At 40.5% G+C, this 26776-nt stretch overlaps 1 protein-coding gene across 5 annotated transcripts in view; it reads left to right on the forward strand.

The window, feature by feature from the left end:
- The first annotated feature begins 485 nt into the window (after positions 1-485).
- LOC109932449 (MOB kinase activator 3B) overlaps positions 486-26776 on the forward strand; it is a 130392-nt gene continuing 104101 nt past the window's right edge. For 2 of the 5 annotated variants that reach the window (XM_048594931.1, XM_048594934.1), the window contains exon 1: positions 7394-7696. Coding sequence is in view for 1 of the 5 variants with exons in the window: in XM_048594936.1 (XP_048450893.1) it covers positions 6449-6605; positions 7553-7696 (301 nt within the window). In the remaining 4 variants the exon portion in view is untranslated. Of the gene's footprint in view, positions 870-6156; positions 6606-7393; positions 7697-11409; positions 11506-26776 lie in introns of those variants that run through there. The other 3 variants (XM_048594932.1, XM_048594936.1, XM_048594933.1) reach the window with 3 other exon arrangements.

A 26776-nucleotide genomic window follows, 5' to 3' on the forward strand; every position in this document is an offset into this window, starting at 1 on the left:
AAGATTCTGACCTATATACCTAAAAAAAATCATTATTTCTTTGTTATGGTAAGGACGATCATGACAACGATCATTGATTGTTGTAAAGACCCATTTGGTTCACTTTAAAGTGGGAATCTGCCATCTTTACCTGGTTTGGCCTGCATGTGACTCCAGACTCGCAGCAATTTAGTTGACTCTCAACTGCCCTCTGAAACGGCTGAGCAAGCCACTCAGCTCAAGGGCAATTAGGGATGGGAAACAAATGCTAGCCTTGCCACCGATGTCCACACCCTATGAAAGTATGAAAAAAGCAACTTTTTTTTAAAAAAAAGGAAATATGAGTTTTGATTTGAGAAAATATTCGCACATACTTGCAACGATTTTTTTGTTTGAATGGACAAAACAGTGAAAGCCAAGTACACACGGACATAAATCTTAATTATGTGACTGCCCAAAATAGGCTTTCTATTTGCTTTGAGGAATTAAAGTTCAATCCACAATAATCTTATTTACTAATCTCTGAAAAATCTGAGTGTGATAGTTCGGGTCCTGAGCCAACTCAAAATGAACAAGGTCTTCTGCAACATGTTTTCTATCATTTCTGTTTTGGTACAGTTATTGTTCTCACGGAGTGCGATGATGTCTCATTCATTTCCTGTAGGTGTCTGTTGTGAAGCTCAGCTGGTCACGTTACTCTCCCTTTCAGTTCATTTCAGTTTCCGGGAACTTAAGTCAGTTTACAAGTCCAGCGCTTGTCTCGAACGCTTTAAACCTGTATCCCTTCATATTCTCTGCCTCTGTAGCGAGTTAGTGGAGCAGGGGAGTGGAGCTTGATCTTCTTACATGATAGTGAATGGGAGCGTCAGATAATTTTATGGGATGAAAAGGTAAATGAGAGTTTTACAGAGATCGCGCTATATCGACAATACACTGCCTGTGTTGCGATTCTCCTCTACATTCCGGTGAGTGAGGTGAGTCGAGGATCGGAGACAGCGCAGGTGCGCAGCTGAGCAATGGCCAGGTACATACTGAATCTGAGACAGACACGTCTCCTAAGAACTGGTTACAAGCTGAGTATTGTGTATGTATGTATGAAATGCTGTTTTGTCTTTGGGACAGCCGTCCAGAGAAGAAAGGTAATGGTCATTGCATCTTTTATTTTCATATTTAAGTATCTGGCATACTTAATGCACCTTCACTTTCCCTCACATCATCTCCTCACAGTTTTCAGCATCTGGAAATATCCTACATAGTTGCCTCCCCAGCTGTGGTTAGACATTTCACAGTACTGACCAGTCTTTGTGGAGAATAGCTTAACACCTGACTTTGCCCTTTTCTCCATTTGTTCTAATGCATCCTGGTTCTGTAATTATTATTCAACATTAAATAATGCTGAAGTTTTTCTATTCAATTTATATAACTGTAATAAATGCAAACAAGTCTTTTTCCTCCTTTCTCGGCTCTAACAGCCGAATACTTACAGCCTTTTCTCATAACTCTGAACACAGGTCTGGGATTTAAGGACTGTCTCCAGGACTGAGACTTTCCAATATGCTGGCAGCCAAGGTTGGCAAATAGCTTTGAACAATTATTTCAGACTCTTCATTCATGTCCTGTCTATATCCCTGTCGTTAGGATGAATGGACACTTCTTATATTTTTACAAAGTCCAAAGTTCATAAAATCATATAGCACTGTATGAGGCCATATGGCCCATCATGTCAGTGGTAGACTTTATGTAGTGCTATTTATGGCACCGTATTCCAGATTATACTTGTTGTATAAAAGAAAATCCTAATGTCATCTTTGTTTGGAGCCCCTTTCTTATTAAATGAAATAACTGTTCACTCATTCATTAGATTTTTCTCACATTAGTTCATTTTTACTCACTTGATGAAGGATGAGAATTGTGTAGCTCCATCTAAAGGATCTGCTTCTTGACCTAGAGAAAATCACAATGTATATGTCCAAATTCATAAGATCACCAGGAGTAATGCCTCTACTTGCTTGCTTATATTCAAAAGTATCCCTGCAGAATTATGGAATGTGAGCATAGCAAAAAGCCTTTCGTAGATCTTTGGCACTATACAACCTCTGAGAGGCTTCTCCTAATCTGCTATTGTAATTGTAGTGGGAGATCATCAACTACATTTCTTCTCTAGGGCTTTCATCGATGGAGAACATTACAAATATTATACCCCTTGTTGTGCAGTAGAATCAATTGGAGTAATGGTTTAACATGGAAATAAATATTTGATTTAGATAGGTCACATAGTATTTTCTTATGTTTCCTAAAAATTGTATGACATTCAACATGAAAATGATCAGATCAAAAACAGAGCTGTGAAAGTTTGTGTATTCCGCTTATGCCCTAGAAATGAATGTAATGTTCAAGACTTCATATGTCCAATGGCCTGCTGAGCTTCAGTATGCTATTAATAGGGGAGGCGATGGCCTAGTGGTATTATTGATAGACTGTTAATCCAGAGACCCAGACAATGTTCTGGGGACCTGGGTTCAAATCCCATTATGGAATTTGAATTCAATAAATATCTGGAATTAACAATCTAATGATGACCATGAATCCATTGTGGATTGTCGGAAAAACCATCTGGTTCACTAATGTCCTTTAGGAAGGGAAACTGCCATCCTTACCTGGTCTGGCCTAGCAATGTGGTTGACTCTTAACTGCCCTCTGGGCAATTAGGGATGGGCAATAAATGCTGCCTAGCCAGCAACGCCCTCATCCTATGAATGAATTTTTAAAAATTACTGAAATGGTAATATAACTCAATATCCAGATATTCTTGTCCTCTTAACATTTCGTTAATTTTTCAAAATTCTGATAAATAATATAACTAGTCGGCTGTGTATATAACAGTCAATGCTACAGAATTCTATAGGTTTGGTTTTATATTTAATGGGAACATGCAAAATTTGGCTGATGTTACCAAGACATTCTCTTCCTTTGGACGTTTTTCTGTGATTAAAATAAATCTAAAATTATTTGTTCAGGTGGTGTGCTCATGGCTGACTAAGCCAGCATTTTTGTTAATCTTTAATTGCCCTTGAGAACGTGGTAATGAATTGCCTTATTGACCTGTATTTGTAGTACATATATGTACTGGTAGGGAGGGAGTTCCAGGATTTTAATCTAGCAATGATAAAGGAATGATGCTGTATTTCCAAGTTAGGATGGTTTGTAACTCAGAGGGGAACCTGCACTTGGTGATGTTACCATTCATCTGCTGCCATTGCAGGTTTAGAGGCTGCGAGTTTGGAAGCTGCTGTGGAAAAAGCCGTGGCAAGTGCCTCCTGTTCACCTTGTAGATGGTATACGTTGCTGCCACTACGATGGTGGAGCAAATGTATATTAAAGTTGGTGTTTGGGGTGCAATCAAGCAGGCTGCTTTGTTCTGGATGATGTTGAGCTTCCTGAGTGTTGTTGGAGCTGCACACAACCATGCAGGTAGACAGTATTCCATCACATTCCAGGATTGTGCCTTGTACATAGTGGACAGTTTTTGCAGAGTCAGAAGATGAGTTGCTTACAGCTGACAGTAGCGGACCTGATCTTGCAGCTACAGCATTTATCTGGCTGGTACAATTCAGTTTCTGGTCAATGGTAACCCCTGGAATGTTAGTGATAGTGGCTTCAATGATAGTAATGCCATTGATTTGTCAAAGGGAGGTGAATAAACTTTCCCTTGCTGGGGATAGCCAGAGACTTGCACTTGTCTGGTACTATTGTCACTTGTTGTGTAACTGTCCAATACCAAATTTTGTCCAGATCTTGTTGTTTGTGAGTACAGACTGCTTCAGTATCTGAACAGTTGCAAATGATGCTGAACATTGTGCAATCACCAGCAAACATCCGCACTGCTGACCTTATAATGGAGGGAAGGCAATCAATGAAGTTGCAGAATATGGAGACAGTAAGGACTACAGATGCTGGCAGCTAGTGTCAATAAATGTAGAGCTGGAAAGGCACAGCCAGTCAGACAGCATCCAAGGAGAAGAAAAGTCAATGTTTCGGGCTGAAAAAATGGTTGCCTGGATGTGTGTAGTTCCAACAACACTCAGAATGTTCAACATCATCCAGAACAAAGTAGCCTGCTTGATTGCACCCCAAACACCAACTTCAACATTCACTCACTCCACAGTACGCCCCAATATATTGGCCATACTACCGTATATCAAGAACATATCAGAAGTGATGACAAGACTCTGGCGACCATTAGGAATCATAGTAACACACAAACCCACAGCCCACTACGACAAACACTCACAAAGACCCCAGACCATGACGTGCAGGACCAACGTAGTTTACAAAATACCTTGCAATGACTGTACAAACATTATATCGGCCAGACCAGAAGGAAACTAGCCATCGAGAAATATGAACACCAGCTAGCGGCAAAACGACATGACAAACTTTCCCTCATCTCAGTGCACTTGGACGATGAAGGCCATCAATTTAACTGGGACAACGTGACCACCTTAGCTCAAGCCAACCACAGACACACACGCAAATTCCTAGAGGCCTGATTTTAACCTGTAATGCAATCAACAAACGTGGAATTAGACCCCAAATACAAACTCATGAAGAATAGAACCAGAAATGACACAACCCAACTTAACAGACTGAATCATATAAATACTAACGTCGCTTCATTGGAGGCTGTACTGATGATGTCACCTAGCATGGTGACATAACGTCTGTACGGGAACTGAATAAGATATTTCCATATAGCAAAACTGTTGTCGGTGGCTCTGGGCAGCCCATTGAAGTCCTAATAGCTATATGGTACTGGAAAGTGTGGTAAAAGAAGCCCACAGAAACATTTGCTTGGTACAGCTGAGAAATATTCGAGCTTGGAGAAATGTAGGCAGCATGCCAGCTAAATGAAGCTAGCTGTCTGCAATCATACCCTTGAGTAGGTATTGAAGTGTAGCCTTGGACGTTGCTGAGAAATCTATGGGATCTGTCTTGACTGTATATATCATTTGATGTGCTCTATGGAATGTTTGACCACAGTTTATTTGTTACCCTTCTTTACCTCATATTAATTCTGGATGTTAGAATATGTGTTTTGAGTATACACACATGCGGATTGTTTTACATTCTAACATTACATTCTGAAATGTATTTTGCTTGTTCCAAACCATGCAATATAATGGTTTAATTCACCTAGCATGTATCTGAGATCTGAAATGAGTAGAGGATGGAATAAAAGCTAAGGATCAGTTAAGCACTGCCAGATCAGGATGAGTTCACACACCAGTAATGTTTTTCTTCTCCCCAGCTGGCACCCCCTTCCCCACAGTAGAAACTGAGTCGATCCTTTCTGCCAGTGCAGTTGTGCAGGACATAATTTGCCAGTCATGTTCCATTCCATCACAAAACCCTGACTTGTTGTATTTCTATGGTGCAGGAGCATGTGAAAGTCCCATGCTGAAAAGTTTAGAAAATGTTCTGACCAACATCCCTCCCTGAACTGACACCACTAAAAACATATCAACTTATTGTTCATTTTATTAGTTTAGGCGCTGTGTATAAATTTGATGACATATTTATCTACATCCCAGTCATTCCACTTGTTGTTTTGAGAGCCATGTTAAAATATTGCATAAATAAAACTTTCTGTTCTTACTTCTTACTTTGCTCCTGATTTCCAGTACTTCAATATTCACTGCCTCTTTTGTGTGATTCTTAAATAAATAAGTACACATTGTTTCAATACCTGCTAATCCTTGCACAGCTTGTCCTGTCTATTTTCTGCAATATAATTCAAAATTTATATATTTACCAATGCCACAAGCAAAATTGTGTGCATTTTATTGCTGTTAGTTACATGTTGCCAAGGTAGAATGATTACCATAGTTGGCTTCCTGACAGCAGTTATTGCAACTCAAAAGTAAGTGAATTTTGCCACGTTTATCACAGATATGGCCACATACTATTTAAATGAAAATATTTTTCTTGCCAAGATGTTTTATCATTCAAAACATAGCATCAAATTAAAATGATAAACAGAATTATTGGTTCATGTTTGTTGATTAAATTAAATTCCATTTTTATTGTGTGAGAATCTTGCATTATTTTGAAGACTTTCAGTAGCCACATGACATGCAAACAGAAAATCTGTGGCCATGGTGAGAAGTTGCAGGGTTTTCGGTTTCCAAGCTGAGCTCCCTGGTTAATTTGTGATGTTAGTTTCCACTGACAAATAATACTCGATGCTTGTGGATACTGAATGTTCTGTATCCTCACCACAAAATGAGTAGAGAATCGGAAGGCTTGTTTCGTGCCTTTCTTTTCAAGTTTATTGGTTTTGAACTGTTTCAGCGATTGAGTTGCTGTTGGGCATTTTTCTTTATCGCGAAACTGATTTTGCCAACAGACTGTTCATGGTTACAATTATCCTGTAACACCAGCTGGAAAACTACACTACTTTTCATTGTCCATGCAGATATCCCAAAGGGAGAAGCACCTCCAAAATCCCCAGGGCCTGACTACGACGAAGGGTTTTTCCACGAATGCCGCAGCTTCAAAGAAACTGAAAGCAGCGACGATGCCGTGTTTAATTCGTAAACGATCAGATGCTGTGGTGTGGCATTTGGGTGTGTATGGGCGCTCCGGTGAAATTTCTCCCTCGTCCTATAGGAGGCTCCAAAATATGAGCCAGTTTTAGTTGGGGACAGAAATGTAACTTATTCATTTCCATAGCAGAGTGGTAACCAGGTTAGAATACCATCAGTCACTGATGTAATTATGCTCTGTTTATGTAACGAAAGCACAGTAAAGCGAACAAATGCAGTGATTGTCAGCTCGCACTAAACACCACTCTCAAAGGTTTCTGCGTCAGTTTTTTGAAAGGGCATCTGCCCCCACCACTCCCCCCCTTTAAATTACTTTTCAAACATTTATTCACTTCTCTGTTCGATATTCTGGCTCGAACCCTGATTCTGAGGAGGCTTTTCACGTTCTAAGAACCTTTCGCGTATGCAAACATTTTCCTCACGTCCCATTTGCCTCTTGCAGATGGCCCTTAACCAAAGCCCTTTAGTTACGGTCTCAAAGCCAATATCAAACCCCCTAATCATCTTGCAGACTCTCTGGAGCAGGTGTGCTGATGTTTGAGTTCCTGGCTGCCTTCAGTCACAGCCAAATTGCATTGTGGAATTCATACTCCCTCAATATCAGACGATGGTCAAAAGAAAAAGACATTCCCTTGTAATAAGCCCCGAATTTGATTCTTTGTATCGCAGTATATTAAGGGCCTCGCAAACGTCTCGCTACTGTTTAGCCAGTGAGCGGACAACCATGCAAGTAAACAGAGAGAGGCGGGGCGGACCTATACTGATTGGCGGCGCCTTCACACTGGCACATATATTGAAGTGCTGCTGTTGAATTTTGCGGACTTTGGTTGTTGCTCATTCTGCCTGAAAAGTGGAAGGCGGGCACATGCAGACACTGGGTACCCCTCCACCCACGCCTGCTTTTGAAAACCGCGCCCGTCTCCTGAAAGTATTGTCTGTTTCTCATAACCGTTTATCTTACACTTTAGGGGGCATTAAATTCAGGCCAACCCCAGCGGGATGCTTATCAGCTGAGCGAAGTTTCGATTTTGCGGGTTATGCAAGATCTAAGGAATTGTTGCTCCCTTATCGTTGTGGGTTCAGTAGTTCGGGCCAGCCTCACCTAGGAGTAGGTAAGAAGCCAGTCCTTGTTTATTGTGGTGCGCGGCTGCTATTATCTGCATTAACCCGCCTTGTGTTGTTCGGAAATTATGAACCACTGTACTTCAGTTCCCCTCAAAGCGGGAAGTTTTGGTTCCTGCTGAAAGCCACATGTGAGGGGTACTAACTCACTCGCTCTGGGATGTTTGACTTTTGCAAACCGAGGGAATATCTACGGTGATGTGGACTGAGCGTCTCAGCAGATTCCCTATTGTGTTGAAGAGGCTAAAACAACAACAGGGTAGTCGGGGCTGGCTGGATTTAACATTGTTTTGCCTTTGACTTGTTGAAAGAGCAACATCGTCGCACGGATTTAGATCAAAATTTAGTTTTATACGATTAATCGAAGCAAATATCGTTCGATTGGGGGAGGGTCAGTGAATCACTTTTGAGAATGTGATTTTTGAGAGATCGAGGCGATTACTGAACAGTTCGTTCTTCATTAGACGGGCTGGCAACTTGCCAGCTGGAGTGACTATCGCCTTGTGATGATGGCCTTTCTGACGGCAGATGCTCAAATGGATAACTGCCAATATGGAAATTCTTAGCCGTTTCTAAACCCTCACCCTCCGACACATTTGGGAGCTTCTGCGGGAATATTCATTTAATCTGTCGCTTCGTTATACTGATCTGCTGCCCTTTTTCACAATTGGTTTATGGAAACGTTGCCTTACATTGGTTGCCTAAGTGCTAGGTATCATGTTATATTTTGACAGTCACTATGCGTTGCTGTGTAGTGACGGACTGTTCAGACAAAGGGACATCTCTGGATGTGGGGTTATTTGTCTTACTTTACAGCTAGCTAGGAGTTACTAGACAGCAATCAGCTGAGAGCATCTTGGCAATGTTCACATTGAATGTAAAACTTTCCGGATTCTGGTTTGTTTAATAGTACCTTACAGAACTAAAGGATAAGGGAACCGATGCACAGGACCACCATCACTTGCAAGTTCCTCTCCGAGCTATGCACCATCCTAACATAGAACTATAATGTTGTTCTTTCACTGTCACCGGAGTCAAACTCCTAGAATTCCCTTTCTAACAGCATTGCCTGTGCACCAATACCATGGGCTGCAGCAGTTCAAGAAGGCAGCTGGTTACCACCTCTTCAAAGCCAGTTAAGAATGTGCATTAACGCTGTTCACATCTCAGGAAAGAAGAACAATAATTGCAGAAGCCTTTGCCTCTTGAACCATTGGGGTCTTTTTAAGATTGCACCAGAAGATTACGGTTGATTTCCAAATGGTTTTGTTTAAGGTATATGTGACTTGGGGTGGGTTATTTAAGTTCAGCTCCAGGGAAACTCTTCTCACAGCTTGTCTCTTACACTGCGCAAAATTTTAAAACACTGGTGAGCACACGAGATAGATGGAGAGGCTTTGTCCTTTTTTATACACTGGCTGATCTTTCTCTGACATTCTGCTTAGAGTCAAATTTTGGGCACTTTTATTCTGCATATGCTCAGTTACTAGTTGTTTCAAACATTCTGTCAGAAAACCCAGATGGCAGTGGGAACATTATCATGGCAAAATTAGGAACATTCAAGGAAAGAGTTTGAATTTATCAAGTATCTTCCAAAGTGTGTCGTACAAGTGGCATAGTTAATATACATAAAACAAGACTCTTACAACAGCAATTGAGTTGAAAAAAACATTTAATCTGTTTTTGTTGTGCTGGTTGAAGAAGGGATACTGGTAGCACTCCCTGCTGTTCTTGGACTAATGCCATGGGATATTTACCATCCCCATGTACAGATCTTTAACATCTCATCCAAACAATGGCACCACTCTCTTTCTCAGTGGTGCATTGCAATGGCTAGATTATGTGATTTAAAAACTTGGATCAGTGCTCAAAATATAACTTTCTCATTTAAAGGCAAGATGTGACTGATTCAGCAAAGCTGACATTTGTAGATTATTTTATTATGCACCCAATCAACTCTAAAGTAATTTTAATATTTTTATGGTTGTCTTTTTTAATAAAAAGATGTCTCATATGGTCCAGTAGAAAACCATACATAACCTCATGTTTTAGTTCATACTATTAGCTGATGTCACCTTGTGTGACAGAAGGGCCAGCACTATTTGCTTAATATGTCTATGCGTTAACAAAGAGGTTTGATATGCGGCTGGGTGCACAAAAATCTGAAAGGACTTTGCTGTCTTACTGCCTTCTGATGACCACTCTGCAATTGGTGTGTGTGTAATCTAGGCTGCCGATTATTTCATGTGCTTACTGAGTTATACCCCGACATGAGTAACTCCTTTTGAGGTGGGGAAGGAAGAGAGACAGGAGAAAAATAGAAATTAACGTAATTTAAAAATTATGTAGAAGGTCAAGGGACATCAGAATGTTATAATTCTATCACTATTGTCATTCTTGAAAGACATTTTACAATGGCTGATATTAGCGATGCGATACCAGGACATTTAGAAAATTTTACCCTGACTGGGGCAGCATAACAATATAAAGCTAGGTGGCAGAGTAGGTAGTGAGAAGGATGTGAAGAAGCTGCAAGAGAATATCTCTATATGCACTGAAGATATTCACAGGCTGGGTCAGCACCTTTTACCCTTCCCCAGTTACCCTTGAAAAGGTGGTGATGAATTGTCTTCTTGAATCGCTGCAGGCCTTGAATTTACGAACACCCACAGTGCTGTAGAGAAGAAATTCAGGACTTTGCTGTTCCTTCAGTGTCACTAGGTCAATGGATTTCCAAGTCAGGATGGTGGGAGATTTGGAGTTGAACTTGCAGATGGTGGTTTATCCTCTGTATCCGCTGCTCAGTACTGCCAAATGGTAGTAGTAATGGTCATGGTAGGTGCTGTTTAAGGAGATATAGCGAATTCTTAAAGTGTACCTTGTAGATGGTACACACTGCTGCTACTCTGCTTTGGTGGTGGAGGGAGTGAGTAATTGATTGCTAATGTTGTGCACATCAAGTGAGCTGCTTTCTTTTGGATGGTGCCAAGCATTTTGGGTGTCATTAGAGCTGCATTCATCCAGCAAGTGGAAATATTCTATGACACTCCTGACATGTGCCTTTTAGATGGTGAACTGGCTTTGGGGAGTCAGTAAATTAGTCACTCACTGCAGAATTCCTAGCCTTTGACCAGCTCCTACAGCCACAGTGTTCATATGTCTATTCCATTTCAGGTTCTGGACAATGGTAACCCCTATGATATTGATAGTGGGGGATTCAGTAATGGTAACACCACTGAATGTCAAGGGATGATGGTTAGATTCTCTTGTTGGAGATGGTCATTGTCTGGCATTTGTGTGGCGCAAATGTTGCTTGCCACTCATCAACCAAAACCTGGATATTGTCCAGGTCTTGCTCCATTTTGACATGTTTGGGCGTAGGACTCTAGCCTGAGGAACTGCTCCAGTGACGTCATGGATTTGAGATCACTAACCTCTAACTTGATCAGTTGTGGTGCTGTCAAGCCACTTTGGGGATGACATTGAAATCTTCACCCGCCTGAATTCTGCACCCTTGCAGCTCTCAGTGCTTCCACCAAGTGGCATTCAACTTGGAGAAGTACAAATTCATCAGCTGATTTGGAAGTTGGGAGTGGATGTTTCTTTGCCTACTGATTCAACATGATGCCCTGAGACTTCATGGGATCCAGATTCAATGTTGAGGACACCTGATGTAACTCGCACCTGATTGTATCACCATTATGGTGCCATCTCTGCTGGATTCATCATGCTGGTGGAACAGGACATACCCAGGAATGGTGATGCTGGTGTCTAGAACATTGTCTGTACAATCAATTCTGTGAGTATGATTATGTCGGGCTGTTGCTTGACCAGACTGTGAGATGGCGCTCTCAATTTTGAAAGCTAAGCCTCAGATGTTGGTGAGAAGGACTATGCAGGGTCCAAAGGGCTGAGTTTGCTGTTGACGATTCTGGTACCTCATTTGACACTGGGTGGTCAATCACATTTCAGCAAGTTGTGGATACTCAGTCATTGATACATTCAAGACAGTGAATTACAGCATTTAGAATACTAAGAGAATCAAAGGCATATTGGGATTGTGTGAGGAGGTGTTTAATTAGATCAGACATGTTTTTTTGAATGGTGCAACAGGCTCAAAGCTCAAACGGCCTACTCCAGCTCGATTCATTATGTTATTATCACATCCTTTTAAATAATACTTTGTAATGAATGATGTGAAAGGATGTTATTAATTACATTACTTACAGAACTGTAACTGTATACATGTGATGTGATAAACCAATGTGATTTAAACTGAGAGATAGCAAGAACTGCAGATGCTGGAGTCAGAGACAACACAGTGCAGAGTTGGAGGAACACAGTAGGCCAGACAGCATCAGAGGAGCAGGAAAATTGACATCTCGGGTTGGGACCCTTCTCCCAAAACATCAACTTTCCTGCTCCTCTGATGCTGCCTGGCCTGCTGTGTTCCTCCAGCTCCACACTGTGATTAAAACTGAAATTGAATTGACCCAGAATTAAATAAACAGTATTGTGATTTTCTATAATCATAAAAGCTATCATTTTTTGAAAATATCTAGCCAGTCTTGTAGTTCCACCTGTGTTCTCCAGGTCACAATTTTACTTCAGTGTCCGGATCAATCGAAAAATTTGCAAAAGAAGTTTAAAAAGTACCTTTATATTTTGGGACATTATTCCTAAACCCTTTTATGATATCAAAAAATGTGTTTACTGAATCTTTGTGGTATTGTAATGGTTAATGATTAACAAACTTATGTCAACATTTTCAGATAACAATCTTTGTTCCCATTTTGTTTTGATTTTCTTTGCAGGTTTTAGTCTAATTTTTTTCTCTAGCTTCTGCTTTTGGATGGCAGCTTTTCATCATCCTACCATTGATACCACCTTGACAGAAGTATTTCACTTCTTTTCATGTCCCTTTTAACCCTGCATGTCAAACATTTTTGCCATTTACTGTCCCCTTTTTTCCCTGTCAATTGCCTACCTTTTGTCTTGTTCTTTTTCTTTTCCCTTCGCTCATCTATTTCATTTGATAAGAACCTGCCTCATCTCTAATGCCTTCCAAATCTGGTGAAGGGGCTGAAACATGAAATGTTAACTCGCTTTCCACAGACCCGCTGAATATTTTCAGCATTTTCTGTTTTTATTAAAGATTTCTAGCATCTGCAATATTTTGTTTTCATGACTTTAATGTTTGCATTAATTTCAATTGAAGCAGCAGAGCTTTAAGCATGCATTTACACAAGACTGCAGTTCAGCTTCCAGACAGACAGAATCACATTTACATTATCTGACTTGAATTATTAAGCCAGTCTGGATTGAACTCTGTGCTTGCTTCAGACAAATCGAAAGAGTCCTCTTTAAAGCACTTTGAAATGTCCATGTTTCTAGAAAGGAGCATTAATGTTCTCAGTCAGATAGAATGTGCTTGTGTTTAATAGACTGCTACGCAGTTTGTAAGCCAAATCCAAAATCACATCAGCTTTACACTGCATGTGATGCCAAATAAATCTCAATTTGCTGTCACTAGGCCCTGGCTCCAAAGTTACATTATTGTTTCAGAGTTGGTGCAAATCTATAATCATTTTGTACTCACACTGGTCTTGTAGTGTTAACTACAGAGATTTTAATTATTAAATAATACTTTGTGATCTCATGTTTGAATATGAATTTTACACCCTGTAAACTAAACAGATAAAAGATGCAATTCAAATCATTGATATATATTGTGAATAGCTGGGATCTAGGCACTGATCCATGCGGTATTCCCTCGAAACTACCTTGCTCTCCAAGAACAACCTATTTATTCCTGCACTCTGTTTCGTCTGCTAACCAGTTCTGCATCCATGCCAGTATATTACCACCAGTCCCCTATGCTTTGGATTTGCCATCCTCCAACCTGCTGGGACTATTCCAGAATTTACAGAATTTTGAAAGATGACAACAAATGCATCCAGTATTTCCATCGCCACCTCCTTTAGTACCCTGGCATATTACATTTTCTAGTTCCTGATAATGATCAGTTTTCAATTCCGTAAATTTATTGAGAACTTTTTAGTGTTAATATTAATTTTATTCTTCTTTCCTAAAAGACTCTTGCTTTAAGAGAATCTTGCTTCAAAAGACTGGCACCTCTGAGAATTTATTTGTATTTTCTCTGTGAAGACAGAACAAAAATTGTTGTTTAATTACTCTGCCATTTCTTTGTGCTTCATTATCAAACCTTCCTACTCAGACTGTAAGGGGCCTACATTTTTCCAGAAATCAGGCAATGCACATTAACAGAAATCAAGTGCCATTTCCCTCCATTCTGATATTCCCCTCCCTGAGAGAAGTCCAGCCACCATCTGAACAAGCAATAAAAGCAGAAACCTGAAGCTGCCCCTCAGTCTTCTCAGCCACTCCACTGCCACTGAGCTCACATTAGGGAACTGACATCATTAAGCAGAAATTAGAGCACAATGCAGCCCCAGGCTGAGGAGAGGTGCAGAGTCCTTGAAACCCACCATTCACTGCAAAATCTACCTCCTCACCACCTGTTGAACAACAAGTTATTCCTCATCCAGACCCTTAGTCAGCAGCACCTTACCAACACTCCCCTTCCTGCACACAAAAGCCTGGATCCTGTACCATTCCTCATTGGTCTTGTGTGAAACATAAATAGTTTCCTCCCTGAGGTCTCCTGGAGATGATTTCCCCAAGTGGGGAAGGAAAAGTTGAAATTTTAGAGCAATCTGAACTAGTGATCTTGGTTTTTCACCTTTTTTTTCTTAAGATTGTTTCACTTTTAAAATTGCACAAACAAATTTAGATTTTGAGAAGTCAGAAGCAGCAGGTGTATTGCCTTTTGAAGAGGTTGACAGGTTGTTAATCATCCCCGTTTTAAGAACAGAACAAGGAGACTGATAGTCTGTAGAATTTGGCCAGGAGCCATTGTGAATAAAGATTTTATGATGGCTTTTGTGATATCTCCTTATTGATCTGATGGATGAGGCATGAAATTTGTGTAAACTATAATTGTAGCTGAGGGCAGTGATGCTAAAAAGAATGAGCTTCTGAAATTGTAGGGAGCTTGCTGATCCATGTCATGAAATGTATCTTTCTTTCATGAATGAGTAATAAAAGTCACTTCTGTAACCTGAGGTGAAAGATGACGTGGCAGCCGCAAAGACATTGCAATGCGTTTGACTACACCTCTCGGCTAAACTGACCCGTTGAGGAAAAATACATAAATTCTCTTGGCCTAAAGCTGTTGTAGTTTCATTTTGTAGCTGTAAATCAAATTCAATTGCATTGTCACATTTTGCTGTGATATGTTCTGAGGTTTCTTTTGAAATCTTCATTCATTTTGTTAGATTCTTAGTATTGGTGAATTATTATAGTTGTCAAGATATTTCTGTACCTCTTTACACAGAATGTATTGAGAGTCAATTGTAACTTGGTAGGACTCTTGCCTCTAAGTCACAAGATAGGCACGAGCACAAAAATCAAGCTGACACATTTATGCAGTACAGATGGAGTTCTGCATTATTGGAGGCATTATCTTTCAGTGAGATGTTAAACTTAGGACTTGTCTATTAGTTGGATGTTGAAGATCTCAAGGCACAATTTTGAAGAATTGTAGGGAAGTTATCCTTGGTGTACTGACAAGCGCTGCCTGAAAACTATCTCAGTAAACAAATTGGCTCACAAAAAGAGAAATTACTGGAAAAGCTTAGCAGGTCTGGCAGCAGCAGTGGAGGGAAATCAGAGTTAACATTTCAGGTCCAGTGACTCCATATCAAAAGTACTTCATTTGCTGTACAGTGAATAGGGATGTTTAGTGCTTGTGAAAGGTGCTATATAGATGCAAGTCTTTTTATATGCAATGATCTCACAACCATACGAAAATGAGTAGAAAAGCTTGGCTGGTCCAAGCATTCTGCTCCACATCTCTGGTACCTTCTGCATTCCTCATACATACATTCCTCATCTGCCTACATTGATGGAAATCCCTGGGAGAGGCAAATAAACTAGATGTTAAAAATTCAACCAACTTGGGGGAGAAGGAACACAGAAATTCTTCTCTGATGCCCTTAGCTGATCAAAACATGACCAGGAAAACATCCTGGTTCTGAATTCCCTATAGAGTGGATCTCTGCCTTAGACAAAAACAGCTCTAACTTTTACTTGAAGGAATCTAGTGAATCAACATCCATCAGATAAGGCAGCAGCCTGTATCAGAGACCCACTGTTTTCTGGGAAGTTAAGACTTTCCCAAAAGCCAAACTAGTTCTATTCTCACATAACTGTGACTAATTCTATGACACGTGATTCCTGGTCCTTCCAAGCCAATTTAGTTTACTTAATTGCACTACACGAATAAAGTCTAATGCATACATCATGAAGGTGTAACTGTGACACAGTAGGCAGCATTCTCACCTCTGAGTCAGAAAATTGTGGGTTCAAGTCCTACTGGAGAGACTTGAGCACAAAGTTAAGGATGACATTCGATTGCATTACTGAGGGAGTGCTACTCTAATGGGGTGCCTGTCTTTTGGAAGACATATTAAACTGAGATCTCATTTGCCCCCTGTGGTGGATCTAAGAGATCCCACGATCCTATTTTAAAGTTAAGTAGCGAGTTCTCCCCAGTGCTAAAACAAATGATCTGATCATTATTACATTACTGTTTGTACAATGATAAAGCAATCGAATCATCAGGAACAATATCTTGTCCCTAGGGTGAGGTATAGCCAGTACAGTTTATATCACAGCATTAAATAATGGGAGTTGCAATTTAATTGAGAAAAAAAAGATTCTTTATTAATTATATTTGCCCATTGCTGGTTGGCATTCGAGCTTATAATTTAAGCAATTTGCTAATAGATTTATAGTATGGAAATCAGTGGGTGATGTCCATTTTCTTTTAAGACCATAATTACCATTGCACTAATCTTCAAGTTAGGGCAATGCCAGAATGAATTTCTGGCAAATGGATTCTGTTGGAAGATCCACTTGAAAATCTTAACATTTGGATACAATGCTTGTTATACCTGTGATAGGGGCATTTATTGTTAAATATCATGTACCATTAGCTGCTATAAAAATAGGCGATAATATACGAGATCTGTTGTTCTTAAAACAGATTAAAGTTTGAAGGCAGCGGGAGTCTGAGCCTATGACATGCCATGTTGCAAATAATTTCTTGCACCAGCTATGTTGGCACCTTTAAGTTAGCAAATAAGTATTAAAGGTGCATTTAACATGAATATCATTGCAAGTTAATGTAACAAGCTCACACAAGCAGAAGTTCAACAATGCAATTCTACATCACTGCCAAGTGACAGAGCAGCAGCTGCTTGTTACAAAGATGCTGCTGCTGTATATTGACAGGCAGAAACAAACTCCTGGGTGTTGCCTTCAATACAAGTGTTGCATTGAGGGAAGAATAACAAATCACATCAGCTGATGCTGGTTCCAATGTGAATTTGATAGCTGTAGAACGGGGAATGTAAAGGATATTCCTGATCAACATAATATGCAAGCATTTGTTATTAGTATAGATACCACTAAAGATAGTGGACCTGCGATTTTACAATGAGCGACTAAATGGAAATGAAAATTGTCAGCTGCACAAGCTAAATAAACTAGCTGTTCATTACGTTAAATGCACTGCAATTACTCATAGACAAGCTCAGTCACTATGTTAACTTTGTATCTCTTCACAGATGCTTCTGATTTGCTGAGAATTTCCAGCATTTCTGCTTCTATTTATGTTAACTGTGTATCAAACTGTATATAGAACCATAGAAAGGTACAAGAAAAGGCCATTCAGCCATTATGTCTACACAAGCTGAATAAACTAGCTGTTCATTCTAATTCCCCTTATCAGCACCTGGTCTGTAATTTTGAAGGCTACAGTGCTTCAGATGCAAATCTAGATTCATTTTAAATGAGTTGAAGGTTTTTGCCTCAACCTCCAAACTGGGCAGGGAGCCCCAGGTACCCACCTGCCTCTGAATGAAAAAGATTTTCCTCATATGCCCTTTAATCCTTCTGCTGATCACCTTAAATTTATGTCCCTGGTGACTGACCTTTCAGCTAGGAGAAACAGATCTTCCCTGTCCACTCTATCCAAGCCCCTTAGACACTTCGAATAAGTCACCTTTCAGCGTCCTTTGTTCTAAGGAAAACAAATCCAGCCAGATCAAATTTTCTTCTCATTGCTGCAGGTTTCAAGCTCTGGCAATACTCTTGTAAATCTCCTGTAGGTACTTTCCAATCAAGCTGCTCAGAGATGTTATTATACATCTCTATGTCAGGTGGGACTTGAAGCCGGGCCTCCTGGCACACAGGTGGGGATACCAGCACTGTGCCACCAGAGCCCAAATTTTCTCTGTACTGTCTCTTGAGCAATTATAATATTCCTGTGATGTGACCTGTACTCTGCACAAAGCTCCAGCTGCAGGCTAACCTGTGTCTCATATAGTTTACATTACAGTCCTGTTGTTGTATTTAGTTTCTCACCCAATGAAGGAAAGTGAATCATATGCCTTCTTTACCAATAGTAAGGACACAAGAATGAAGGGTTGATCATATGAGAAGTGGTTGAGGATTCTGGGTCTGTATGTGATGGAGTTTAGGAGAATGAGGGGGAATCTCATTGAAACTTATGGAATACCAAGAGGCCTGGATAGAGCGAATGTAGCGAAGATGTTTCCACCGGTAGGACAGACTACAATCTGAAGACACAGCCTCAGAGCGAAGGGACAACCCTTTAGAACTGAGATGAGAGTTTAGGGACATGCCCACGCACAGTTCAGCCTTTGCCACGATGTCTTTGGACTGGTTTACTGTGTCTAACTGGTCTATATAGAATTGAGATAGCACTAAAATATGAAAATGCTGGAAAATCGAATTAGCCCAGAAATTTCATGTTTTGACCAGTACTGACATTTGGGCCAGAGTGGCCTCCTCCCATGCCCTTGATCTCTTGACACTTTCTGAATGTTTCAGATATCTGTGTAGGAGGATGGAAGGAGAGGGCTGGTAAAATTGTGCACATGGGCCACAAGAGATGACTTCAATCATGTACCAACGTTGTGATGTTAAGTGTGCATACAAAGACATATACTGACAAGACAGGCCTTGCTACACCTGACTGACATCATGGAAGGCATGAGACTGTAAGACCACAACATATTGGAGTGGAATTAGGCCGTTGAGTCTGCTTCGCCATTCAGTCTTGGCTGATGTGTTTCTCAACTGCATTCTCCTACTTTCTCCTCATGACCTTTGATTCCTTTACTAGTCAAGAACCTGTCTGTCTCTGTCTTAAATATACTCAATAACTTAGCCTCCACAGACTTCTTCCGCAATGATTTCCATAGATTAACCAGCCTCTGGCTGAAGAAATTTCCCCTCATTTCAGTTCTAATGGGTCATCCCTTCACTCTGAGGCTTTGTCCTACTAGTGGAAACCTTCTAATTTAAGCAGCTCCAGCGACCCCACACTGTTCCCATATCACCTGCAAACAGACCCATGTTCCTCTGCTACTGGTCTTTTCTCATCTCCCCCTCAGAATAAGGTGTTTCCCGAAGTAGGACAGAGATGAAGAGGAATTTCTCCTCTCAGAGGGTCACAGATTTTTGACCTACAAGGAAGTCAAGGCTCATAGGAGGCAGACAGGAAGGTGGAGTTCAGGCCACAATCAGATTGTCATAATCTTACTGAATGACAGACCAGGCTTGATGGGCCAAATGGCCATTATTATGTTTGTGGTTCACTAGAATCATAAATAGAACGCAAGGTAGACAAAGAGTAAACTTGAACAGGGTGTACTTTATTCTGCTTCCTCTCAGCTCTACGGTCAGAGTTAGACTGCCACCTCAAGCTCCCACCTCCAGGTCACCTGACCCACTATATACAGAACAGCCTGCTTCGCTCCTATTTGAATGTGCACTGAAAGGCACTCAAAGGTACCCTATTCCCTCCAACTAACTGATGGAACATTGGAACACAGTTTGAAAAAGATTTGCTTTTGTGTGGTACTTTCATTACCTCAGGCTATTGCCTATAACAATTCTTAATGTACTAGCACTTCAGTTACTGTTTCTCCCTCTCCTACCTCTCTACTCCTTATTGTGCTTTGTAAACTATCTCTGTTGTGCTCTCAACTCCTGAGGTCATTTATCCACCAAACTCTAACATGGCTTGACCGAGTCACAGAGGCACGCAGCATTGAAACAGACCCTTCAGTCCAACCAGTTCATGCCGAACACAAACCCAAACTAAAATAGTTCCACCTGCCTGCTCCTGGCTCATATCCCTCCAAACCTTTCTTATTCATGTACTTATCCAAATGTCTTTTAAACATTGTAATCATACCCACATCCACCACTTTCTCAGAAAGTTCATTCCACACACGAACCACCCTCTGTGTAACAAATTTACCCCTCATGTCTTTTTAAAAATCCCTCTCCTGTCAACTTAAAAAATGTGCCCCCTAATCTTGACATCCCCCATCCTAAGGAAAAGACAATTACCATTATTCTAAGATCCACAATCCTGTGCATGAGGAAGTCCTTATCGTAGACCTAAATGACAACGTTTTATTCTGAAACTCTGGATTCCCTCTAGTTTTTAGATCACCAAACCAGGGAACTTCCTTCTAACATCTATGCTGGTAAACTCTGTTGTAATGATTTATATTTCAATTAAATTATCTTTATTCTTCTAAATTCTTGTAATATAGGCCCTGCACTTAGTTTTTGAATCCCTAAGTTCAGTTACATCGTGGTAAAATATAATTATTTAGGCCACATGCTTGTTGGGTAGCTTTTGGTTTTACAGTTGAGAGAAGCATTGAGTGGGTGAAATAGTTTTACTTTATCCAGTAGCTACTTTAGACGTCTTGTTATTCTACAGTTTTTAATATATACTGCTGTGTTTAACAGCTCGTACAAATGAATGATTGATTACATTTTCCGAGACTAATGTTGTGACGTATTTATCCAACCAGTGGATCCAACAAAAGTCTTGAATTTAATCTGGCACATCCACAGCTTGTGAAAATATTTCATCGCGCTAGAAATGGAAATTACATTTCAGTCCAAGAAATGAAAGACACCAGTAATTTTATTGTGTAAAGCTATTTAAAAATATGCTTAAGTGGAATTCCTTATTAATATTCTATGGTGAATGCTTGTGGTTGTTCAACCAATCAAAGACAACTGTCTGGTATCTCATTGTAATGTGCCTTATTTTGTGGCCTTTCTGAGATGCTGCATATTTCATGCTTTCATGATACTTAATTAGTGAATACTGTGGCAGTTCAAATAATGGAATCAATAGTTACCTCCTATGCTTCATTCTTATGTTTTTGCCCAAACAAATTTATGTTGAAAGGCTACCAGGAAATTATGGTTGACTAGCTTTCCATTCAACCCAGCAAGCTTGTATCTGTATTACCTTGTTTCAGCCATCTCTTCTAATCTGACTATGGACTCTCCCTCAATTACAGTTGTGGTAAAAAGTTATTTTTGTGTCAAGGCATTTTTCGATCACCTCCTTTTAGAAATCACAGCTGTTGATTCATTATGTTCTTTAAAGTGCTTGGTAACTTCATCTGATCACAAACTCTTGTAGTTCATCAATAATTGAAGAAAAGTTAACTGGGTTATAATTTTCTGCTTCGTCCCTGTTTCTCTTTACTTTTTGACGATGGCTGTCACATTTGTAACTTTTCATTTCTCTGGCACAGTTGGCCAAGTGATTTATGTAAATAATCTAGTCTTTGTGACCAGGCTACTTTAATTTTCAATAACTTCTTTTCACACTTTTATTTCAATAGTAACTACTTCTATTTCTAGCTCTGGTGGTTTTTCATCTCAATATCTATTGTTACTGAATGTTTTACTGTTTCTTAAGAGTTTAAAAAGTAAATATAATTTTTGCCTAATTTAACAATATTACATTAATGTGGGGTTAAACGTAGCTGAATTTCACATTCAGGAGGCTTTTTTTGTTTATTGAGCAAATACAAAATATTTTTTTCACTTTTTGTGTTAGAGTGCCTGTTAGGATGATGTAGCACAGACTTCTCTTCACTGTACTGCAAGCCTGTGCCAGACTAATTCAGGCATCTGAACCTTACCTTCAGAAGGCTAGTCAATGGCCCTACTCAAAAATAGGCTTCATTGTATCTAAGCTTAGCCTCATTTAGGGGGTTGCATAACACAGTCATTAGCCATGGTTCCAGAGGATAGCTCTTGTCTCCAGTAACTTTCCTAGTAAGGCATCTGAACCTTCAAATGCAATAGGAATGCAAGAGTTCTCAAGGATATAGACACCTTGCTAGGTCCCATGGTACCATGCACAAACATCTGAGATATAGTACTAATGATCACAGATCATTTGCACACTGATGGAATGGAAACATTTTCTATCGATGAACTAGGCTGCATTATGATATGGCCCTTTCAGCGTGATGTTTGCGTTGTCCGTTGCATCCTGCATCTGCTGGAAGCCAACTATGTTAGAAATCCTACTGCCTAGCTGCAGCACTGATGTCAAGATGGGAAAATGATATGAAACAGTCTGATCTGACACAAAATGGCATCAGTGGTCGATTGAGAAATCCCACACAGGTCCCCAGTGGCTCCTTGGAAGCAGCCAGTTGCATAAAAGTCCACTACAGCTGTCACCATGATGGCTGTGGGAATAGAATGCCCCAGCACCTGGCATAGTTCAATGACTATATCCTGTGACATCCTCAGTCAGCATTGACACTCTGCCTCACTTATCCGTAGAAAATTGCTATGAGGACGGTAAACTCTCACCCTCCTGCATATCCTGACAGTTCCTTCAGCAGCAAACTGTTCAGCTCAGGTTGCTTGACATCTGCTGGAGATTGCTGCTGGTCCTGGGCTTGCTAGCACATCTGTGCCAGTTCCATTGCCCTGTGACTTTAGTGCAGTGCTACAACTGCAATAACAATACCTACCAATGCATGACATGTTTACAATGAACCTGTGGGGTCATAAGCAAAAGAGCAGCTTCATAGTAACATGAGCAGTCAGCATTGGCATCACTTACAAATGATGGCTTGCATACTGCTCCATACATTGGGACATGGAACATTCCTACAATGAAGAACATGGAATGAGTCTACATGGAACTTTGACATTGGATCTTATTCTGATGAACGAATCATATTACAAAGGGACAGCAGGACTGCAAGTGCTCCACATCAACCACAAAAGACATCTTTGCAGATAAAAGAGTTGTATGTTGTACTTGCAGATCAACTTGAGACGGCATCGGTTCACTACCACGGTATTGTGTAAGTATTGTATCAACTCTGTGCTTTGTGGCCCATTGGTGCCTCTTTTAAGGTCACCGGGGATGAATTCAGCCTCACAGCAATGCCTATCTTAAATCTGCAAGGACCACTGAATGCCTAATTGCTCGTAATCAGCATCTGCACCCAACACAGGTGTACACTGTACACATTTCACATGTATGATGATAATTGCAAATGTCTTCGAGCTGCTCCCTGCAAATGCACGATTGATGTGATTGCTCCTTGAAGAGCTTCCCATCGCTTACGTCCACTCAGCATCCCAGGTTGCTGCCTCCAATCTGCAGCCTTAATTAACCCATATCCCTAATACAACAGGGTTTCTTGATTTTACCCCCTATATACACACGCACACGCACATGCACACACACCCCTTGATTGTCATTGCACAGACCTGGCACGTGCTGTATGTGTGATAATGACATAGCAATTTGGTGTACGGCAACATGTTCAACTCCCTTGACTGCTAATCCAGAGAACCCTGATAAGTGGCCTGGTTGTGTCTATATGAAAAAGCAAGGCAAAATAGAAGTACTGTGAGTTTTTAAGGTGTGGCTGAGCGGACAGAGTGCCATAAAAGCAAGGCAAAGTAGGGATTCCGTGAACATCCAGGACAGTGCAAAGTGAGCAGCCCTGAGCCTCCCTGGACTGACCTATCCCCTTCCTAACTCCCTACCTACACTCACCTTTCCTGGCCCCATCCCCGCCTCTTCAACCTGTTTGTTTCTTCTCCACCTATCCTCTCCTCTATCCCTCTTCTATTCGCCTCCCACTCTCTCCCTATTTATTTCAAAACCCCCTTCCCCTCCCCCTTTTCTGATGAAGGGTCTAGGCCCGAAACGTCAGCCTCTCTGCTCCTATGATGCTGCTTGGCCTGCTGTGTTCATCCAGCCCTGCACCTTGTTGTCTTGGCCCTGAGCTGCAGCCTGGTCCAGCCCATAAGCTTGGAGTCTGTCACTGTGCACAAAGTACCTTTGCATCGGCCTTCCAATGGGCGGTGCCAGTGCACTCCAAAAGTGCAGCATTAAAGTGCCGAAGCAAATTGTAAGTGGATTGGAAATGTGCCATGATGATGCAGTGAAGTTGGAATGGGTTGGATCCCAGTGTCCATGAAGGTGGGATGTGTGCGGTCACTGCCTTGGAGTATACCTTGAGATGTTGTTTTTGGGTGAGAAGTTGTTTTTGGGCGTTCAAGATGGAGGTTTGCAGGAGCAAGCAATAAGCTGGAGTCATCAGGTATCCGCTTTGACTTTCATGTCAGAAGCTGTTATCTACTTTCTGTTTGGCAGGTGGGAATATAGGAAATTGCATATTTATGAGGTGAAAATAGGTAGTAATGAGGGTGATAATGAATGATAATCCCCGTTAATTGACTTATCGCTGCTCACTGGTGAGAATCTCTCCTCAATATCTGCGATTTGGCTGGAAAGTGCGACGTATCAGTCTTGACAACAAGAAAGACTTTGGTCAACATCTCATACAATTCTCCCAAATTTCTCACCATGGCCCACATTGTTCAGGGCCTTGGATGATTCTGCCTATTAATGTTCAATACTATAAATTAAGTTAGAAGTAGATTAAAACCCCACTCCTGACTGGAGCCACATTAACCGAAAGTGGAGACTGCAGCATCTACCCCGTGAAGAAAGGCAGTGTCACAATTGCTATCTCCTGGCATCATCTGCAGGGCCTCTTGGTACTTTAGGAGCCACTGCCTAATTCTCCTGCAGACTGCTTAACAGTGAAAGGCAGGTGCAAGAAGTCAACGGGATCACTTGCATTAAAAGTGGGCAAAAGAATAGCTCACATGGCCTCCTGAAGCCATCATCCACAGGACGAAGGTGTATGGGGTATACACAGAGGGTGTTCTCGCTGAATGCTACTCTTTTGAGGACTGTGCACCCCAGGTGACAATGGAAAGCGATTATTCAGTGTCCACTTTGCATTCAAGGTCGGAATGGATTAAAGCATTTTCATTGTGAAGTCAGTTGAAGGGTGTTGTGTTGATTGATTGTATCTTATGAACGTGGTGGAATTGTTAACCAATTGAGAAGGAGATATTGTTTTACAAAAAAAACTTCAGAGACTAACTAAGAACACTGAGTTCCGACCATCCCCAACCTCTTCCTCCTTAATAAAGTTACCTGCTGTAATATCAGTCAACTATGATTTCAAAGCTTATATTGCAACCTTGTTAAATGTGAATCCCATTAACTATTCATCTGCAATCTATTAAGTAAACAATAAGATAGTTTGTGTTGCTCCCTAAAAAAAATTAGGGATCTGCCTTTGGTGTTTAAAGACACACGCACTTTCCCATTATTGGAAACTAACAGTTATGCACAGTGTAAAAGAATGGAGGAATTAACAGGAAAGCTTCACTCATATTGATCCTTTCATCCATACTTCCTTTTAATTTTTTGCTGGAATATTTCATTTTGCATACCATGGCAGCATTTTTATCATGTAAGAATGAAGTGAATGCAGTGTTTGTGCCAAATCTAAACATACACTTCCTGTAGTAAACTGTGGTTTGACTTTAACAGTTTTAGATTACATTAAGTTTCAGTAAGACTTCTGTGCAGGTTCCATTCTGGCTTGCTTGACAATTCCCATTGGCCTCATTCAGGGTATTTTCAAATAATCACTGTTTACAGGGCAATATTGGTAGCAATAAATTATAGATGGAACGAAACATCTCTTCTTAGCCCAAAATATGAGAATAAGATAACAATGAAAGTATTGTCAGGAGAACAAGGCTGCCCTGTATCAGCTTGACTGCTTACATTGTCTGGATTGAATTAAAAGGGACTCCATCTGCAGTTCAAATGCAAACTGTCCCTCAAGGAGGGCAATAAAAAGGATCTGGTTTCAGATTTTAACAATAAGCACACAGGTTTTTTTAAAATATTAGTTTAACAGTTCATTCAATATAAATGTTGAATTAACCCCTGTAAACTATATATCTAATCAAGTTTAGTTTTGTTTTTAAACATTTTCATTTACAGCAATATAAATAAATTACGTTAGAACCTTGCTAAATTTCCTGAACTATAAATCCTGACTTTTCTTTGAAGAAGTGGTAAAACAGAAGTCTTAATTGGTTGGTATTCTTAGTAAACTGTGCCAGAGTTGTGGGTTTGGGCTGTAGTTCTTTGCACTGTTAACACCCAATCCCATTGTACCAGGGGACACTACTGGCTAATTTCAAGGTGTTTCCTTGCAGTAAAAACATATGAGGATGAGTCAACTAGGGTCAAACTTACACATTTCCTAATAGCTGCTCTACAGAGCTGGGAAGACCCGAGAAGAGGTGCCCACCTATCCTGAGTATAAGAACTATCAAACTTTATTTCCTCCCTTCTAAAGGTGGTGGCTGTTGATAGCTATTATTCCAGTCATCAAAAGCCTGTCAATCTGACAGCCTTATGTTTCTTCTGGGTGAATGGATTTATATTATCAAGTCCCATAAGTGAGAGTCGCCTGCCCATTTGAACGGGGGATATCGCTTGCTGAAGCAAGTTGTAGCATCCCTAACGCAGTGTCTGAAATCATCAACTACTATGTAGATTAGGTGAGAATTAGACGTGCTCTATCTATATTATTTGTTACTGCATCAGGATATTTTTCAATTGAACTTTCTCTTACTTTCTCTTATAGGATTGCTATAAAGAAATATAGAAACATTAAGATTATCAAGTGTAAGCTAGAGGTTCATTTTCT

The sequence above is a fragment of the Rhincodon typus genome, chromosome 3, assembly GCF_021869965.1.
Source record: "Rhincodon typus isolate 14 chromosome 3, sRhiTyp1.1, whole genome shotgun sequence".
Taxonomy (NCBI): Eukaryota; Metazoa; Chordata; class Chondrichthyes; order Orectolobiformes; family Rhincodontidae; genus Rhincodon; species Rhincodon typus.